The sequence below is a fragment of the Falco punctatus genome (genome assembly GCF_963210335.1).
Source record: "Falco punctatus genome assembly, chromosome: 6".
NCBI lineage: Eukaryota > Metazoa > Chordata > Aves > Falconiformes > Falconidae > Falco > Falco punctatus.
The window spans coordinates 28,755,389-28,776,906 of NC_137585.1; the positions used below are offsets into that span (position 1 = coordinate 28,755,389).

Genomic DNA, 21,518 nt, shown 5'->3' on the forward strand with positions numbered 1-21,518 from the left:
CCGCCCAGGCATTCCTCTCCGCCAATCGGAGCCGCTGTTCGGCTGGGGGGCGGTGCCCGCCCCCCGCCGGGACGGGGCGGAGCCGACGCGCGCCTCAGCCGCCCCGCTGTCCGTTGCCGGCCGTCCCCGGCGCCGCCCGGTTGCGCCCCGTCCGCCCGGCCGGAAGGATGCGCTCCCGGAAGTTCCGGTGCTGCCGCTGTGTGGGATAAACAGTAATGGCGGAGGCGGTGGCTTTGGGAACAACGGCGGGCGCCGCGGCGGCCGCCGCGGCCCTGGGAACATCCGCCGCCGCGGCCGCGGGAGCGACAGCCGCGGCTTTCGACTTTGCAGCCGTGCCGCCGCCCGCCATGGGGCCGGGAGGAGGCGGCTGGACCAAGCAGGTCACTTGCAGGTACGCGCTGTCCGCAGCCCGGGCGGGAGCGGCCGCGGCCGCCCTGCCCTCCCCTCCCCCCCCCGGCCCGCGGCCGCCCTTCCCCCCAGCGCGCGGCCGTTTCCCTCAGCGCCGCGCCCTTCCCCTCCCCCCACGGTCACGTACGCGCGGCGCGGGGCCGCAGCGCCCCCTCCCCCCTGCCCCGCCCCGCCCGGCGCCCTGGGGGAGGCCTGCGGCAAACTGCGCAGCTGGCCGGGCCGGGCCGGGCCGCGCCCTGCGGCGGCCCCGGGGCGGAAGGCGGGCGCGGCCGGCCTTGTGGGGGATGTAGTGCTGCCGCGGGCCGTTCCGGAAGTACCGGCCTCGTCGGGCGCGCGCCGGGCCTAGGCTCCCCGAGCCGGGCCCGGGGCGGCGCGGGCTGCGGCCTGGCAGCCGCCTCTGCCCTGCGGGACGGGGGGTGTTCTGTGAGGGTCGCGTGTGGCTGCTGACCCCTTGCCGTGCGGCGGGCGGGGGCGGGGAGCGGTGCTGGCCCCTCGTGCGGTGCCGCGGGCCGCTCCTCATTGTGTGGCAATGCGCCCGCAGTGGTCGGTGTGAAGGAGACTGTGGGACGGCAGGCCTGCAACCGCCTTCCAGAAAATGCGGTTAAGCAGGAAATGGGAAACGGTTAAAGTTCTGGCCCCTCTGAATAAAATTTTAAAATGGAACTGAATTCGTGACTGATAGAACAATAACTTCTTAAACCAGAGAATGGAAAAATAGGCTGCGAAACGTGAGGAGTGCTGCTACTTGTGTTACACTAACGTTCTATATGCTGCGTCATTTTCTATTTGTGTTTCTCCTTTAAACTGTATTTCTGATAAATCTTTATATGGGATTATGCAAATCGTACTGCATATTGTAAAGCTTGCCAGATGAGCTATTTTTAAACGTTTATTGCTGTTCTGTTTGCAGGCTGAAAGGAATATAAACCAGTTCTCTGAATACAGAAATACATTTGTCAGTTTGTATGAAAGCAAGCGGTAGTTTAAGATTAGCATCAAGGACCATCTTCTGGGTTTTTTTTATTATTATTATTAATAAAATTGTAAGTTACATTTACCTGAATATGTCCCTGGGCAAATAACTTGCCAAGTCACTTGAAAGCAAAAAGGAGCATCCCTTGGGCAGAAAGGAAGAGGCTCTGTTGTCTGCGTATTTTTCCAGTTGTGCCAATTGCAGATTGAAAGAGCTCTATTAAGAACTGTTGCTTGGCTTTCGCAGGGAACTTCCTTGCTGTGTCTCTCTTTTGTGCTGTTAAATATGCCCTGCAGTTTTTAAAGCATTCCTGTTAACTGTTGATAACTGGGGTTTTTTTGTTAATGTATCTATGTGATGAGAAGCACTGTTTCTCAGCTCTGAGTACTTCTGCATACAAAGAGTTTTCCCTGTTAATAGCCGGGTTAATATTTGATGTGTGGTAGTTAAACATAGGCCAGTGGTGAGGAAATGACCGGGAATGATGCTTAGCTCAGCTTTTAAGTGAGCTGCAAGGGTATAGGTTGGTGTTCCCTTTAGATAGAATGCCTCTGAAGATCGAAAGGCTCAGTTAAGTGAAATGGATTGGGGAGAGATATAAATAGATAGATAGATGTTCTTAGGTAACAAACACAATGAATCAATTTATTGAAGATAGTGACTGCTGTATTACAGAAGCAGTGAAGTTTGGTAGTGTGCAGTGGAGCGAATCTGTTTAATGTGTCATGCAGTGAGTCTGTCTAATGAATATATTTATTTACAAACAGGATTAGTGGGAACTTAAAGCTACTCTTCTTTTTAATGGTTAATTTGTTTTAATGGGAGCTTAAACAGCAGTAAGATTTCAGCTTTGGGCCTAATGAAAGTCTCTATTCTTTGTTCTTCTTGACTAATCCTCCTAGTTATCCCATTGCTTGCTTGCATATTTTTACAGGGCTATTCAGGTTGTAGGCAGAATAGCTTTTCTCAGGCTTCAACGTGAAAATAACAACCCTGACTTGAGCTTCTGGGAATGTGTGATAATAACTTTGGTTTTCTAAGTTTAGTTTTAATAGGATGCATTTGTATTCAAGCAAATAAATTTATTATTAAATTTTGATCTACATTTGTAAATGAGCTTGAGGATTTGACTGTGAGATGAAGGGGTTGAATTTCAAAACGCAATTTTTTTTTTGTAGTAGGTAGAGCAGTTTCTGTTTTGAGTAACAGCACAGTTCTGTTTCTTCATAGGCTTTATTTACTTCAGTCATCATATGGGTGACAGTAAATGCTGCCTGAAAAACTTTGGGGAAATAGTCTCTTCAGTATAAGGACTTCACACTTCATGGCTGGTGGAGTAATACTGCTGTTTCAGTTCTTGCCGCTCCTTTGAATGCCTGTTATGGTAAATTAGTTCACTAATGATATTTACTATGCCAGTGTGATATCCTTGGGATGATATCTGAGTGAGAGACACAATGACTAAGATGAAGGACTTGGGTTTTCCTAGACATCTAGTTTTGCAGATGTTACCCTTCTGCTTTTCTTGCAGCTAAAGTGTAGCAATCTCATGGTTAAACATAGGAATGTACCATGTTCCGTAAGAGATGATGAAAAATAGATTTCTTGCATTGCTTCTGTGGTTCAGCAGTTTTCAAGGCTTTTGTAGTGTGTAACAATTTATCCTTTTGTCTGGAATAAACAGGGGAATAAAACTAGTTTATAAATACTTTTTATTTAATATTCTGATCCTTTTGTTATTGATATGTTTGAAATGGTAAGAAGAATGTTCTTACCAAGCTTCTCTGTCCTTCCAGTTTCAGAAGGATACGTGGTTTTATTGAGCAGTGATTTAGCAAAGATTTTTTTTCCAGAGACTTGACACTGTTAGCTCCAGGTACTTGTATTTTCCAGATGTCATGCAGTAATGAAGGTCATCAAGTTGATGTAGATATGTTACATTTCACTTGTTTGTTTAATACCTGAATACAAATAAAAACCCTTAGCAACTAATTGGTGTACTTTGAAAAGTGGTCTACATGTTTGTATTTTTGCTATTCTTTCTGAAAACCTAGATCAGGTATTATCTGTCTTTTAATATGAAGACTCTGAATAGGTAAAGTATGGCTTCTTAATTCATTGCAGCTCTAGTCATAAGGTGTGGAGTGCAAACTTCTTAACAGCTTGCTTGTATTGCGCCTTTCTTAGCTGCTCTGTTCTGGATCTCCCAGTAGCTTCTTGTTGAAGGACATTATGGAGAAGAAGGGACAAGGAGGTAAATGCTTTTGAGACCTACTTTATTTCTTTTCCTTTTTCTTAAGGCTACTAATTCATGTAGAATTTCATTGGCCACTCGCATGGCTGATGGCTCATGTGCTGTGCTAGAACAATGTGCCTGGCCTCTTCCCTGCTCCCTTCTTCCCTGAGAATTCTCAGTCTCTGTGTGACACCTGAAGAAGCTAATGACTGCAGCTGGCTGCTGTTCTGAGGTTCCCTGTCTGCCAGTTGTGACAATGTCTCAATTTTGAGGGAGGTCTGTTGGCTGATGTGATATTCTAATTCAGCAAAACCCGTAGTTTAATAAACAAAAATGGGGTTACCTAAAATCAGAATTAAGTGGACCTGAACAAACCATACCTGAATAAGCAAACCCATTGCAAGCTTCAAAAGCTAGGGAAAGAAGTATTGTGTATTGATTTCACTAATAGGATTACAGTGGTGATGACTTAATACATAGGAGGGAGTATCTGAAAGAAGCTGGTGCTGGTCAGGATTTTAGACTGGAGTTATATGTGTTTTAACACTGCATTGTCTTTTTGATAAAGGCATTACAAATTCTTTTTCTGTAGCTTATGGCAAGTAATAGAAATAATATTCATGTAACAGTGGAAAACAAAATCTTCAGCAGGTTATTATACTTTAAAGCATCATGGAAATCAAGGTCATTGAAACCTGGATAAATTTGGGACATTTTAGGCATTCTAGTAAATGAATTGTAGCACTTGTAACACTTGATCCCCCTACAGCAGTTGGAGACATGATTAGGTTTATGGCCTTGGGCAAGTGTTTTCTCTATACAGTTTCCAAAAAATGCCCACAGGATCTTGTGTACCATTTGAGACTTTCGCATGCATAAAGCCTGATTTCTGTGACCTCTTTTTAAGTACCCCATGAAAATCAGGAGATTCTATTTTGATCAAGGCATCCATAACTAGACATGAATTGAAATGTTTTTCAATGATAAAATGCCAATGCAGGCAATTACTATTTTTGGGTGGTGGTTCTGTGTATTGGTATCACTCATGTTTTGTACAGTTGTGCAATGAACCGATTTGGGGAGATCATCTGGGTTTGGACCCCTGTCAGTTCTCTGGTCTGGTTCCCCATGCAAACTCACCAAATCACACTGGTATATCTGAACAGGAAAGACAAAGCGCTCCACTACCAGAATAAGTGCTTTTTGGATGAGGGCATCACAGGCAGTCGGAGAAGATCAGTTCCAATACTTGATCAAGTTTTGCTTTTTTGAGATGAAATGATATGTATTCTTATTACTTGTCAGAATGCAAATTTCAGGTAGCGTTCTGGGCATCACTGAGTGAGGCAGGTAATTCATGTATTTCTCAGTTTTAAGGATCCTTTTTTCCTGTAATGAGAAACAAGAGACTAGTATTCCTGCTGCGTAAAGTTACAGTTAAATTGAATAATCTGTGTGTGTAAAGGTGCACTCCAACAGAAGTTTTGTTACCTTTCACCATAAGTAATTCACTCTGTTTAATTTTGACATGACCAAAGCACACTTCGGCCAAATGGCACAATTTCACATGTAAGGTGTTAAATTCTTTGTGACCTTAAAGTAAAAAGTCTTACCTTTTGGGTGGGGGCAGAGGAAGGTTGATGTAAGCCTCAGAGAAATAAATTTTTCTCTCCTCCCACCCCAGCCTTCTCGTTGAAATGGTGCTGAGTTTGCTGTGTAGGATTGCAGGCCTTTTAAAGTGACGTGTGGATTAAATTGAGCTTGTGAATGTTTCAGGTTTTTTTCCCTTCATAGCCTACCATCTTTATGTAATGAATTACAACAACTTTCAGGGTTATACAGAACCTGTATTTGCAGAGGATTTTCTAACATAAGCTGAGAAAGGAGGAAGGGACTTGCAGTTTTCTCTGTCTAAGCAGCAGTGGGAGAACCTAATTTTGAGAAGTATTAAGAGTATTTATGTTGACCGAGTACTTTGCAACAGAAGGTTTCACTCCAGGCTGGTCCCTTTCTTTTAGTCACTTACTTCAGCCATGGTGATGTCCCAACACTTTGTTGGCTTAAGGAGCAGTGTAGCTGTGCGCTGTGGCTGAGCAGTGATCTGATCTAGATTAAAAATAACCATGGGGGCAGCAAAAGGAATGTCAGGTTACATCTGAAGCCATTTCCTGATCTGAGTCAACAGGTGGCTGTGAAATTGCATGCCCCAACACATGGGGGAAGCAATGCTGTGTGGAAATAAGCAAGGGGTAGAGATAACAGTTGTTAAAAGAGCAAACGTTCAACAACTTGGATGATTTTTTTTTAACCTATTGGTGTGACTCTTATTTCTTAAGAGCAAGCCAGAAATTCCAGTTATGTTCTGGTTTCATGAGTTCACGGGTAGTTGTTTTTTGGCTTTGAGTGAGGTAGTCTTGTGTGGGGGTGGTGGAAGAGCTGGGGTTTTTCTTTGCCTTTTTGTTAACAGTGGAAAGTGCTGGTTATGGAGGGTGGGGTTTTTTTGTTTTATTGTCGCAACACCTCATTCCTGGTGTGTGATGGCATAGCTGTTTACAGCCACCTGGCAGACCTGACTAAGGTACTCCTCTCCCTGGGGAGAATATCCTGCAGAGCCTCACCTTGGTCTTACACCGCTTATTGTTATGTAGAACCACATTTCCTACCTGGCTACTATGTGGCCTCAGTATACAGGCAGTGGACGGTTTTGAGTGTGGATTGTAGCCTGATGGCAAGTTATCAGCTGGTGGTTTATAAAACCACTTCAGATGGTTTTGTTCTTAGTACCTTGAATACGACACTGATTTTGCCCTTGGAGGGTTATCAGCCCTCTTAAGACTCACCTCAGGTTCTAATATCCCCAGTACTGGGTTACAAATGTAGCTCTGCTTTTGTCCTTTGGTGAATTGTTCCCTTGGATTTACCTGACTTCTCAAAAATATAGTAGATTAAGTACCTATGTAGAAGTTCGTGCACTTCAACAACTTGATGCCTTTTAAGTTTAGGAATATCAGCTTGAATGTGCTGTTTTATAAAGAGCTATCCTAATCTTAGTTTGGACTGCTGAAAGGTGATCCTTCTGTCTCCTGCTGGCTGTACTGCTGTGTGGCTGCACAGTCAGCTGGTTGGAGGACCTGGTTCTGGTGGCTTTGGTGGTAAGTGGTGGAAGTATGCAACAGGAGGAGGGCAGGGCTGCCCCTTTCAGCAGCAAGATAAACTTAGACTGGTATAATCTGCTTCTCAGTCTTTTCTTGAGTGGTGTTTTGTATGAGACCCCTAACAAATTTTATTGTTTACCAGGTCTTGGTATTTCCAGTGAGTTCAGAGTTTGCAGCTGACTTGGTATCTGGAGGCCAGTGCTTCGCTTTCTAAACCAATGTGTTACTAAACATGTTGATAGATTCAGTTCTTACATAGGTTTGGAGGTTTAGGGTTTTTTTCTCTTTTTGCTTGACTTTCTTCTATGTGGATTGGGATAGATGTAGTTAGGCTTGTGTTTTCAGTTGTGGTTTTGATGTGAGCATAGTGAGTACAGGTGCCTTGAATTTAAAGATGTTTGTGTATTCTAGGTTAAAATTTAAAACAAGTTGAAAATGACCGTTTGGTTTTCTTGAACAGCTGAGTTTGAGGATGCTCAATTAAACTTCCATTATTTGACATGCTAAAACTTAGTAACTGTCCTCAAAAGCTTTGAAACCATGCAGTTCTTTCAAGATGGGCAGCACAGTGTTGAAGCAGGGTGGTTCTACTGATTATTTGGCTCCTCTGGCAAAAACTAACATCTGTGTTTTGTCAGATGTAATTATCTATCACAAACATGTTTTGCATTCTTGGAGAGGAAATTACTTCTGATTAGAATTATTTACAAATGCTAAATAGATTAAAGCCCTCAGGAAAACTGTTTAGGGTGTGGCTGATCTTGAATCTTTGATTCAGCAGTGGGCTTCTCAAAAGTTTTGTTCGTGTCAGAACACAGGGGCTACAAATAAAACTTTGTTCCTATCTGCTTTGTCCTTGTCTCTTTCCTCTCTGTGTCATAGCCCAGCATAAGGTTTGCTTTGCAGTTTTTTTCAGATCTTTGTAAGCATCGGTCCTGAATGTGCAGTGCAATTTGCTGGAATAGCTAAGGTTTCATGCTTCCTCAGACATTTACTTGTATGTTTATACTGGGACTTGGTCTTACGCCACTTCTTGATTTACAGAATAACTCATCATTAAATACTTTTACAGCTTCACTGCTGCTCCTTAATTAACAGTAATCTTGTGTCTTGCAGATATTTCATGCATGGAGTTTGCAAGGAAGGAGACAACTGTCGCTACTCCCATGACCTCTCCACTAGTCATTCTGCTATGGTGTGCAGGTATTATCAGCGGGGATGCTGTGCTTATGGAGATCGTTGCAGGTAAAGGAATGCCATTTACCATCTTTCAGGGGAGTCATTTCAGTAGAGAGCTCACAGAAAACCAGTAAATCCTTATTTTCCTCTTTCATTGCAACTTCAAAAATTTATAAAAATAGCTTCTTTTCACAAACTGCCTTCTCTTGCTAAATACTGTAGTGTTTGCTTTGCTATGCAAATAAATAAGCAAAGGCAATGCCAGAAGAGAACTGGTTTTTGTAAAAGGGCTAGTTGTCAGGGTGTGGGGGTTTGTGTGTTTGTTAATGAATTAATTGAAGTCTGAGGCTACATTCAGACTAGCTGAACTGATGGAACTGACTTACATCTGGTAAGTGATCATAAAAGCCTGAACAGGTAAGATTCTCGCACACGCCACACCACCACGCCCCCCAGTTGTGTGTGTCTTCAGGAATTGCTACTCTGACAGTTGAACTGTCATCTTGGAACCGAAACTGGAGTGGAGTCCTGTAGGTTCTATCGTGTTGCCTGTACCAAATGGCCCTACGTTATGAAAACATGTTATGACTTAACCTGTACCACTGAAATTGTTAGAAAGAAAAAAATGTGAAGAAAGGAAACTGTTGCACTCCTAGCATAACAAAGCTTTACAAAGGGTTAGGGGTGTGCTCATCATCGTAAGTTCAATTTCTTAAAATTTATCAGGATTTTTAACATTGTGTCTTGCAGCAGCTCTAATACATGATTACCATATGAAGTCATGACACTAATATTTAGTTCATAGCTTTATGTTCATGTTTAACATATGGCTGCTATGTACAAGAAAGATAACAAAAATAAGCATCTCTGTAGCCTTCTCTCTGCCATTCTTGCTTTCTTGATCATGTCGATCAGTGGTCTCCAAACTTGATCATGCTACCATATAAGTGAAATGTTTTTGAGCACTCCCTATTTATTTATTTATAGGTTATATATATCTGCTACTTTACTAATATATTATGTACATTATGAAACATACACAAAAATCAGAAAAAGACTGTAATAAATATGAAATATTTTATAGATGTTTTAACAGTCTAAACCCATTGTTACTTTCACTGAAAGCCTTAATATTTTTTTTACTGACAGTATTGTTGATTGAGTATGCTTCCGTTATTTTTTAAAAACTTCATTTAACATTTTGTAATGCAGTGATTTGAAGCTCTTGTTCTAAGTTCAGTTTATTTCAGTACTGGTGTGGTGCTATCTCTGTAACCTTACCATGGAATCCTTTTTTTTCATTCTAGTGAAAGCAGCAGCTCCTTCAGTGGTTACACTTGAACAATTTTTATTTAAGTTGTTGACTGTTAAGTATCTCTTCCAGTTCATCTTTTTGTCTTTATTAAAGAAGTAATTTGTTGAGAGTATATCTATCTCTTCTGGTACATCTTTTCTTTAGTGGCTCACAAAAAGGTTTATTATTGAAACAGAACCTAGCAAATGCCATAAGCTGAGACGTGTTACCAACAACTGGACTTTCATCTAGGTGAACAGCAAACTTCCCACTCTGAAGAAACAAGTATTAGAAAACATTTCAAATATTCAGCAGTGTTTTCTATGCATTTCCCTACAATCTTTGCTGACAAAGGAATGTGTTTTACTTTGTCACCATTAGGTTATTTCAGTAATTTTTACCACAGCAGAAAGAACAAGTAGTCCAATAGTATGTGGCTTTTTGTCTTTCACTGTTATGTAAGAAGTCTCAAAAGAGGCTTAAAACATTTATTGTGAAGTTTTGTAAAGTGCAGGATTGAGTATCGCATGATTTGAAGCATCTCAGAAAAAATTGTAGAGGTTTGTCTTCATGATCTGGGTGTTTAGATTTTCAGTGTCTTGCTAATTGTGATGGCTTCATGCTGCCATTGGCTAATATCCCAAGGTACAATGTACACTGAGCCCCCCCCCCCCCCCCCCCCCAAGTTCTTGTCAGATCTGAGTAAGTTGGCTTTGTCTTTATTTTGCAGTGTGGCTGATGAAGAGCTCATAGTAGAAGTGTTAGCTCTAACATTTCCTGGTTGTTTGCTTTCGCTCACATTACCAGTGTTGTCTTCAATCCACAGGAATCTTTTTAAGCTATTTGATCAAACTTTGTCAGGGTTAGTTTAGGTAAAACAAGATAATCTGTCGATCCGTTCAATTGAGCACAAGCAGACTGCATTGTGTTGCAATATGCTGAAAGTGAATGAACAAGTGAGGGTGCATCTGCCCCACTGTGTGGTGGAACACCCACTTGTCCTTCAGGACACCTTGCACATACCATACTTGAGATCCTCTGACATACAGACTGAGGACATTGCTGTTAATTTTTATGTTAAATATTAGTAAAATTTATTTTTTTAGGAAAAAAAATGACAGGAGTTCTAGTATTTTCTTCCTGCACCGCAATGGGTTGTCTTGCTTGCCTCATAGGGTGCTTGCATACCACTTTAAAGGCCACTAATGTAAAGGTCTGAAGGCATGAATTTCAAATTTGTGCTTCATAGCTTCCTTAGGATTTCAAAGCTGACATTTCATTGGGAGCATTTCTTTAATACGCAAGAACTGACAAGTTGTGGATGCCCCATCCCTGGAAGTATTCAGGGTCATGTTGGATGGGGCTCTGAGCAACCTGATCCAGTAAAAGGTGTCCCTGCTTATTGGGGAGGGTTTGGACTAGGTGATCTTTGGAGGTCCCTTCCAACCCAAGCTGTGTCATGGTTTCATTTTTCATGATTTCATGACGCTGTTGGCTTCAGTCTGATACAAGGTTAATTAATCACAGTTGTTTAAAAGCTATGTGTGATCTCCAAAAATTCCCTCTGTTTGTCCTGGAAATCAGTCAGCAAGTGTCTTAAGACTTCAAAGGTACACCTGTAATTTATTTTCCTATGTAGTCTACTAGTTGCTGGAAGACAGATTTTTGAGGGAAATAGCACTTTTCTGTGGGTGGTAGGGGATCAAAGAGTTCTGAGCATAGTTTTCCACAGTAAGTTGAAACTGGCATTAGAAATAACTACTAAAATTCAACATAAAATCTGAATGAGGAAAGACACTCAGGTAGAGAGGAAGACTCATTTCTGTTGGTGGGGATCTCTGGAGCTCTGCTGAAGGTTGAGCAGTTTAGGTCATATTTCCCAAGGCATTGTCCAGTCAAGTTTTCATTATGTGCAAGGATGAAGGTTATGCAGCTTCTCTGGGCACCCATTCCAGTGTTTGACTACTCTCGCAGTGATTTTTCTTTTTTTCCCCCCTAATACCTAATTGTAACTTCCGATTTTTTGGCTTGTGTGTACTGACTGTTACCCTATCACTGCACCTCTGAGGAGAGTCTGGCTGCATCTTTCCTGTGGCTTCCCATGAGGTAGCTGAAGACAGCAGTTTCTGCTCTTAAGTCTTTTCTTTCTAAAGCTGAATGAACTGATTAATCTCATTTGGTAATACTACGCATGTGTAATAGGTACATGACCAGTTTTGGACATAACTCAAGTTCATTCTATGTCAGTTAAGTAAGAATTGTGTATGCTGCTCCGTTTCCTCCAAAATCATTGAGAATCTTACTGTTTTCTTAAGCAGTGCTGACAGATTATACGAGTGGAAGCATGTGTTGATAATGGGTCATCAGTGGCTTTCTCTTTCAAGCCATTTCTAGGTCTTCCTTCTGAATAGTGTGTTTACTTCTTAATCGGTTTATTTCCAGTACCTTGAGCCGCTTTATGGAAGTATTTTTTTGTGAAGAGTTGACATGATGTGTTTTAACTCTTTAGATATGAGCACACCAAGCCACTGAAAGAGGAGGAAATGACTGATGTGGACCCAGATGCAAAACTTTATCCCTCGGTATCCTCAGACTTTGCATCACTCCCTGAAACAGTTGAAGAATTTATTGCTGAGATGGAAGATGAAAATACAGATCTGGCAGCTGCAGGAGTAGGTGCTGAAGACTGGGTGAATGCTGTAGAGTTTATCCCTGGGCAGCCATACTGTGGACGTGGTAAGTTGATCATGGGTTAACAATAAATTTCTGTCATGGGTTGACAATTTATATGTAATGCATTTATTTTAATGCATTTGAGTACAGCTGTTCATACTTATTACTCATTTCACGTGATCTGTCCTTAACTTATGCTTGAATATTCCAATGTGAATAGTTGGACCATTCCATATCAGTTACTACTGCTGTCCTTACGTTCCAAAAACAGCTATCCTTAAAGACAGTCTCTGCATAACTGACTTCCTCTTGTTATGGCTCTGAATGACTTGGGAGAATATCCTCCTTTGAAGTTTAGTTTGCATATGTGATAGGAGAAGAAAATACTTGTGGTGCAATTCATAGCGCTGCTTTGGAAAGATAATCTTGCCTTTGTTTTTTGGGTGGGTTGGTTTCGGGGGTTTTTTTGTTGTTTTTGCAGTCTTTAAAGGTTTTTTCCAGTGGATGTACAGGTTCCTCTAGAATGAATTGATGCCTAATGCTTGCTTTCATTAATCCCCTGGCAATTTGAACCAGAGGTTGAAAATAATTTATTCTAGTTACCTTTCACATGCGACAGCTCACGTTGAGAATGAGATTAAAGAACGTCAATATGTGGGACCATACTGTTTGAGTAGCATACTTGTCATCTGCTTTCCCTGCAGAAAGACAGCACAAAGATTTAAACTTTTCACTTAAAAGTAGGCTGAAGATGTTTACTTTAGTGTAATTTCTGATTATGTGGCTCTCTAAAACTGAAGGCTTACAACCATGAGTACTCAAATAATTGGTTGAATCCAAAACGGACGCCTTGTGTCCAGAAGAGTTTGAAGTTGTTGTACAGCGCTCAGATTATACTACTTTGTCTCCACAGCAATACTTGGATTCTCACATCTGAAAAGAGAATTACATTCTCAATATTACAGGGTGCTGCTGGAGCCTGTTGTGATCTGAGTTGAGGAAGGGTGAAGAGGAAAGAAATGGTTGAGTGACATTAACATTTTGCTAGTGTTGTTGAGAAGTTTGATTATGGAATTTGGTCTATCTGTGAGTTGGGTATAGTGCAGAGGAATGAAAACTTGTCTTCTACCTGTTAATATGTCACCTTGTCTCATAAGGGATACAGCTTCTTTGTACATTGAGACAAAGGATCTTTGTTTTTTACTCTTTTAATCAGAATAGAATAATTTAGGTTGGGAGGGACGTCTAGATTTCATCTAGTTGATTTCCTGATCAAAGGAGGGTCATCTATGTTGGGTTACCAGAGTCTTTGTTTAGTTGAATCTCCATCCTTGGAGATGTTCAAAATGCCATAACTTCTGGGCAACCTTTGCAGTGTTTGACTTTTTTCCCACAAGGAAAAAGCCTTCCCTAGTATGTAATTGGATTTTTCCCTGCCTCAGCTTGCCTTCTGTGTCTTGTCCTGTGAACATCTGAGAAGAATCTGGCTCTGGTTTTGTGGGTTTTTGTTTGTTCGGTTTCTTGTTTGTTTCATTTTTCCATTAGGTAGTTGAAGATAGCAACAAGACTGCTTCTTAGGCTGAACAAGCCTGGTTTCCTGAGCCTCTTTTTATGAGCTTCAGACCCCCCCTAATGGCTGGGTGGCTCTTCACTGGAATAAATTCATTGCTAGTTTGAATAGCCAGAGATCTTTCAAGTACACCTGCTTCTTATAGGAGAGCTGGTGCTTTCTCCTAAATTTGTTAAGTGTTAAAGGTTTTCATTATACCTTTAGCTCGCTCAGTTTTACTGAAGCTGTTTCTTTTCTAGAGGGTCAGGCTTATTTTCATGGAAACTTGGGGCAGCCACAGATTAAGTAACATTCTCTTCTGAGTCTTGTTTCAGATTATCTTTTTTGTATCCTTTTGAAATTTGGTGTATTTTAATGTACAAACATACTCAGCTGTTTCTGTTCTGAACAGTGCTACATGATGCTAATTCCCCTGGTGACTTCTTAAAAGCTGTGTTTTTAAAACTTTTTTTGAAGCCACTGTCTTGATTAAGCTATAAAAGTGAAGAACCTTGCTGTAGTCATCAGGAATATGTGCGCAGTGTGTTCCACAGTGTATATGTTAAAGCCTTACAGATTATTCTTGTTAAACGCCTGGAGAAACGTACAGATACTTGGAAACTTTAAAGTGGAACCCGTTTCACAAGTTAAGCTAGAAGCCTGTGTGTTTCAAGTTGTCTTACAAATGGTGCAGATTCAGGGTTGGCAGTTTAGCTATGTGCAGCTTGGGCTGTAATGTTAATCTTTTACTATGAGACAAGACATTCTGCTAATGCAAATGATTCTCTGATTTGGGACTAAACACGATGTCTTGAAGATGACCTTGGAGCCTGGCAAAGAAAATAGCGACAATTCTTCAGGTAATCGCTTGTTTGATGTACAGATGCTCCGCACTTCCACATTTGTTCTGCTGCTGCTGCTGCTAGATGTTCTGGAATAATTGAGGGAGAGTAGAAAGGCAGAAATAAAAGAAACACTGAATTGGTTTGCTGTTGCTTGCTGCTACAAGATGAATGCATTTGATGCTACCAGGTGTGTTCTAGAGTGAAAGGAGGTGGTGTGTGAATTGAAGGTAATGAACTGGTTTTTCCAGTAGTATGAATTTAACCCTGTGTTTTGCTGCATGACTGGATACTGAATAAAAATGGACTCCAAATATAAAAAGAAATGTAGTTTATTATATTTCAATATAATAAAGGAAAATATCATGCAGTATGATAAAAGGAAACAGTACTAGTTATTATGCACAGTATGATAAAAGTAATAAGAGCATTGTAACACTTCGCAGTAATGATGTGATGCAGTAATTAAGAAAAGGATGCATCACCAATTACCACCTTCATAACATCATCCAGGCCCACACTTCGGCTGGGAAGCCCCATTGCAGCGGTGCCAGGAGTCTCTCAGTAACTGGGAAGTTCCTATGTGATGCATCCACCTGTGGGTGGGGCTTCTGACCCGGTCCCAGAGCTTGCCCACTTTTATACTCAGTGAAGACAAAAAAGCTTACATACCTAGTGTATGCAAGCTCTTAAGTTTGTGCCAAGTGCAGGCATGCACTGTCTCATGATCCATAAGGTCCACACATGCCAAGGACATTGGCCAGATGTCTGAGCTTGGTCAAGTTACTGTCGTGACACAGCTGCACAGAATATTTGGATGGATGGTCCTGCTCACATCCTGCTTGTTCAGGGAGCCTGGAATAAGCACCACCTGTCAGTTTCATTAAATGTGATTTATACATTGTCCTTGAGCTCCTTGAGTTCACTGTCCAAGTTAATCAATTCTTAATTAAATATCTGATTAAAGACTTTTTCATAAACAGTATTCAATCATTTAATCAGCTTTCACCACATCCTGTTGACTGTGAGATGGGCAGTGAGAAGATAGGGATTGGGTCCACCTACTGGATGGTAGTGGTTTTTGAAAGCAGCCAAGTCGTAGAGACTAAATGTTATTCAGGGATGTTGGATTCAGGGCTACTGAGGCAGTGAAATCTTGTGAGTTTCTCTAATTTTGCTTTCAAAGAGGAAGCAAAACTAGCCGATACAGTGCAGTAGATGGAGGAGACATGCATGCAGGGCTTTAGGTTATGGAAGCCAAGATATTCAGAAATGGAAATACTAATGTAATTTATATTTCATAGAAAAACAACACTTGCTGAGGGGAAGTGCTGGAACAGCACGAAGACTGGGACTGGAAAATTGATGTCGCTTTCTGCATATTTTTCCCTCTCCTACCCTCTCATACTGTAGAATTACCTAGAGCCATTATTAAAAACTGACGTGCATGGATCTGTATCTTGTTTTCTAGATGTCTATAGTCACTAAGAACTGATTGTACTTTTTTTGTGCAAAGATGGTACTGTGGACTGGGCTAGAATTTGGTAGCTGTACTGTGCCTGTTGACTTAAGTAGTTATTGTTGGTTTGTTTAAGTAACAACTCTGTACTTTTTTTCTGCCAAGACGTGAAGCTCTGCCCTCTCCTTCAGTGGACCAGCATATGGGTTTCTAAGTCAGTCTCTGGAAAGGCGTGTGTGTGTGTGAGACTTCGAAGCCGTTATTGTCAAAGAACCTCAAGTAATATGTGTGTCCTGTGAATAAAGTTTTGACAAAAAATATCCTTGGGAGGGAGTGCAGGTGACTCTGGAAAAATTCTCTATTAAGAGAAGCTTCAAATGTGCCTCCTCTTTCATCAAAGTATGCATTTTCCAGGGATATAGGATTGCCTTAAGCAAAGATCATCTTGCCAGTCCCATTAAAAGAAGTACTGTATCGCTCGGTTCTTTTGAAACTTAGTGGCATTTGTCTGTCTAGTAGGCTTCTGCCCATCCCCATACTATGATGTATCAAACTCCCCTTCCCTGGTAAGGGTCAAACAAGATTCCAGAATCATGTGAATCAATTAGGTACAAAAATCTGTAACGTTAACCAGAAAAAAAAGCACTTGCAGAAATGACAGCTGAGGGAATAGAAACTGACTGGTAGTTGTGATTGTTGTTGTTACTTCTTTTCGAAATGGAGACAAGGATTTCAAATTGGGGGGGTGGGCGAGATTTCAGTTTTTCATGTTGTGTTCAGCTACTCAGAAGAGTAGGTAGAGCCTAGTATATGGTTGTGAACTGGCATCAAGAAAATTAACTGGAATTCATGGGGGAGAAGAGGTAATGAAGATTTTTTGCTTGGGAGTCTTACCAAAAAATGAGCAGGTTACAGTTGACTTGTTATTCTGTTTGTTCACTTGCTTTTGAAAAGTATGTTTCCAGGAAACAGACTGATCCAAGATCAGTGGCGAGTGACCTTTAAAATCAGAGACTGTTCTAGAAGCAGATTCAAACTTATTTTGAGAGCTAATATTTTCCTCTGCTTCAGAATCTTCCATATTTGCTTATCCCCCAAAACTGTGACCTCTGAGGGACCTGCTTTTCCTTTTTCTCTACATGTCCAAAAGCTAACAGGCTGACTGACACATGCTTATTGTATCTCTTTGCTCTATGGAGATGAAAACTGCGAGTGTACAGCTTCTCCAAATCTAGTGCTCGAATGGCCTAAAAAAGTTACACTTTTTTTATAGTGGTATTGACTTTACTCTTGTAACAGGTACTGGTTGTGTAAATGAAGTCCAGTTTCTCTTCGTCCTGGTATTTATTCTGAATATAGTAATACTTTGTTGTCCTTCTGTGTGTGTTACATCTTCAGTTTCAAACTGACTGCTCTTTGTCTTGTAACTTAGTTTATCATCCTGATATGGGGAAATGGTATGAATTTCAACTCAGTTTAGAATTAGATAAAGGAGTTTACTTAGGATTTTGCGAAACCGAAGGCCAGCTTAGAACGTAATGAAGACACCCTGAATTTCAGCTTCTTAAAGCTAGGTTTACATGTCTGACTGATAGACCAGATACCTGTTTAGGATAGTCTTTTTGGCAGATACCTAGAATTGAGTTAGTTGGGTGAGAGAAGTGGATGCAGCTTTTGTATAATTCGTAGAAATGCATGGGTGTCTAGAAGTGAAAGTCTGATGTTCAGGCTGAACAGTGACATGCTAATTAACCTGCACATAAGGAGCTACTGGTGGTTTATTATGCTGGATACACCTTTATTGCTTCAACTGTGTAATTTATGGGAAAAAGCCTATTAACTTAGCTGATATGAAATCAATTCTCAAAGCAGTGAGAGATTTGTAACCTTAATTGTTGCTGAACCAGTGTTTGTATATGAATGCCTTTACGCTGCTGTGAGGACTAGTGAGATTTTTCTAGTGCAGACCTAGTCTGTAAATGGATCTGAATCTGACCACTGAAACTTTGACAGCTTTAATCTTGTCTGGGTTGAAGGATGAAGAAATTGGTCATGCTTTCTTGAGTGGGAAAATAACTGTTAGTTCAGGCTGAGAGTATGTGAAACTTGGACTGAAATGAACCTTGGTTGTTTACATTATTCTATTTGGATAACTTGAGCAGGGCTACCCGAAGATTACTTTACATTGAAACAACGTATTCTTGCTCCCAGTGCTCTAAATCTGAATGTATTGCTTACTGTCCTTAATTCTCTTTCCAGCTGCTCCTTCCTGTGCTGAAGCACCCTTGCAGGAAATGGTGATTGAGGAAGAATACGAAAAGCAGCAAGCAGATGTGGAGATGAAGAAGGAGCTGTGCCCCTATGCTGCAGTAGGAGAATGCCGTTATGGAGAAAACTGCGTGTATATCCATGGGGATGTGTGTGATATGTGTGGGCTGCAGGTTTTGCATCCAATTGATGCTGCACAAAGATCCCAGCACATAAAGGTAAGCAAACAACTGTCTGGTGTTAAACAGCTTTAAGTTATTGCTTCCTAGCTCCCTACCATCACTTATCACCAGTTCCCTTTCATTTGAAGGTGCATGCAGGTCAGGCAGTGAATGAAATTCCTGTTGTAAACTGGACTGTTTCCTGTTAGGGCCATAATCAAAAGGAGTTGAGTTTCCTTATCTGTGCTGGGAGAGCAGTCTGCTTAAAGATACTAAAGCTTTGTTCTTTGCCCAGTAAAGCTGGATGGTCTTTCAGATTGCCTTTTTCATGTTTAAAGGCAGTGCGTGAAGAAAGGAATTTGAACTCTGAATTGACTGTTCCCCGCTATCTGAGCAATACTTTTTGAGGATGAAGATTTTTCAGCTTAATCATACTCCATTTGTTATGCAAAACAGCAGAGTATAACTGAGCTTAAAAACCTGCTTAGGGTTCGCCAGATGACCAGTTGTCTCTGTAGTTGTTCTCTTTGTCTCTCCTTTTCAGTCTTGCATTGAAGCTCATGAGAAGGACATGGAGCTTTCATTTGCTGTCCAACGTAGTAAAGACATGGTGTGCGGGATATGCATGGAAGTGGTGTATGAGAAAGCTAATCCTAGCGAGCGCCGCTTTGGGATCCTCTCCAACTGCAGCCACACTTACTGTCTCAAGTGCATCCGCAAGTGGAGGAGTGCTAAACAATTTGAGAGCAAGATTATAAAGTGAGGCACTTTCCCATTTCGATTGTGCTTTGTTACTGTGGAAGAACTTAGTAACTTGTGACAACTTGCAACAGACTTCCAGATGCAGACTGTATTTAATGCATACTAACTAGTTTGGAAGTGGAATAATTCTTAGGGGTGACATTTACACTCAGATTTGGTTAATGGGGATTAAGTTTGCAAAACTCACGTAATGGTAGCAAATAACTTTCATTTATTTAGTAGCATGTTGTCCAATGGTTACTGTTTTACATTTTGGACATCTAGCCAGGAACCTGAAAACAGGTTAACCAGTTCAGAATGTATGCTTCTTAATTCATTACTGACCTAGTTCATTAATCACTTGACAACATTTCTCCATTTAAAGGCTGTTCTAAAAAAAAAACCAACAAAGTTCCAATCATATAAATACAGAAATCATACCAAAATAAATGTATTTAATTCTAAAGAAAAAGGAGTTGTGTGAAGTGTTATTTCAAGCTTTTCTGAGACAAGCTGACCAGCTGCCATTGCCATTGAGTTCTTGAAGGAGAGAGTTTAGGCTATCTTCATGTGTAAGAGAGAATCTAGATTGAAAAGCTCATACAGCAAGTGTGTGGGTACAATATATCTTTAAAGATGGATATATGCCATGACTTATATAGGGGAGAAAGCGCCCTGTAATGTGGAATTTTGCAGCACAGTCTGTTCATTCCCCAGGTCCTGCCCAGAATGTCGGATCACATCTAACTTTGTCATTCCAAGTGAGTACTGGGTGGAAGAGAAGGAAGAGAAGCAGAAACTCATTCAGAAATACAAGGAGGCAATGAGGTATGAGTACTGCAGCCTTTTGGCAAGTTGAGACTGCAGAGATAAAGGCACATCTGGAGAAGAAGGGTGTGGATGTAAAGCCCTCTCGCACCTCCTTTCCACCACCACGTGTGAAGTGCGTCCTTGCCTATCGGCCCACAGATGCATGCAACCATACAGTCGCAAAGCTGTTCCTGTGTTCTTTGACCTCCGTTTTTCCCTTCTATCTGCAAAACACTGGTGGTGTAGCCGTAAGGTAGTACGAACTTGTGCACTGTGAGCCATCAGTGTCCCTATGCATGCATCGGCCCACACACTGTAATACATCATTTCTGCACATAGGTGTTACACTGACAAAATGCCTTCAGCTCCAAATGGTACCTGAGATCCTTTTGGACTACAGGTAAATGCAATTCTGAAGTCTGGTTGGGGTCTGCTGTGAGTAAGGGTTGCGATATTTTCCTTTCCAGCAACAAGCCATGCAGGTATTTTGATGAAGGCCGTGGGAGCTGTCCGTTTGGAGGGAACTGTTTTTACAAGCATGCCTACCCTGATGGCCGCCGAGAGGAGCCACAGAGACCCAAAGTGGGAACATCAAGTAGATGCCGGGTCAGTGCTGCTGTTTTTTGTCCTTTCTATACAGAGAGAGTGCTAGAGGGGTTTGTGTTAAATCAGCTGCCTTGAGAAGAGGAGAGGGAAATGTTGGCTTTTTTAATTTCTGCTAGACCTCTGTAAAGGTGAATTTGAAAGAGGCAGTGGTCTGAAGTTTGTGAATGCTGGAGGCTGAGATGGAAAGAGTAAATTTTTAAAACTTTCCTAGTAGTACACAAACATACTGAAGTAGAAATGTTGGTTAGCATTAGTAGGATTGTGTAAAGGGTGAATTCTACTGGAAGTCAGTATCTCCCCAGAAGAGAAACATGATTTCTTGCATGTCAGAAAGTACACCAGGGGACTGAACCATGTCAGCCTCTGGGAAGACTACTACCTTGTGCTGCTTGGTCACCTGGGGAAATACTTGTGTTCAATTCGCAGGCCCAGCGAAGGAATCGGTTCTGGGAATTCATTGAGGAGCGAGAGAATGGGGATCCGTTTGAGACCGACGAGGATGAGGTGGTGACCTTCGAGCTTGGTGAGATGTTGCTTATGCTGTTGGCAGCCGGAGGTGACGATGAGCTAACGGATTCAGAAGATGAGTGGGACTTGTTTCATGATGAGCTGGAAGATTATTATGACTTGGATCTATAGCACCTGTCAGTGGCGTGTGGACTGTTGTCTTGGCTTCAGGCAGTAGCTATTACCTGTGGTGTTGTGGCAGTGCCTGTGTTTCTCCTAGGCAGGCCGATCAATTCCAGGTGCTGTTGTAATAACTTTTACCCAGGGTCTGTCTCTTCCCATCCCCTCCCATCCCCTCCCACCCCAGGAGTGTTGTTTTTCCTCTGTTTAAACAAATAACAAGAAATAAATCTTTAAAATGTTAGTTTTTGTAAAAATAAATTTAACTGTCAAACAGTTAGCTTAGGTTTGTTGCTTCATCTGTGTACCCAACAGAGTTCACCCAGTTCCAGGGTTAAAGTGTTTACAGGACTTCCACACTCATTTTGAAGAGCCCAGATACAAAAATGAGCAGTGGCCATGCAGTGGGGATGTAAATTGGCTGATGGCCTCTCTTCTGACTTTGTACTGATATTTCTGACTTCAGGCCAGATAAAAATACTCTTTCTGGCATCAGCTCCGTTCCAGCCCCCTCATGTACACATCTTCATTTGTGAT

At 41.6% G+C, this 21,518-nt stretch overlaps 1 protein-coding gene across 1 annotated transcript; it reads left to right on the top strand.

Moving 5' to 3' along the window:
* The first annotated feature begins 77 nt into the window (after window positions 1-77).
* MKRN1 (makorin ring finger protein 1) lies at window positions 78-21,275 on the top strand. The gene is made up of 8 exons (XM_080391273.1): window positions 78-391; window positions 7,889-8,017; window positions 11,755-11,981; window positions 18,028-18,254; window positions 18,742-18,956; window positions 19,656-19,766; window positions 20,216-20,354; window positions 20,781-21,275. The coding sequence occupies exons 1-8, from the start codon at window positions 216-218 to the stop codon at window positions 20,991-20,993; spliced, it is 1,437 nt and encodes a 478-aa protein (XP_080247399.1). The 5' UTR covers window positions 78-215; the 3' UTR covers window positions 20,994-21,275.
* Window positions 21,276-21,518: the final 243 nt, after the last annotated feature.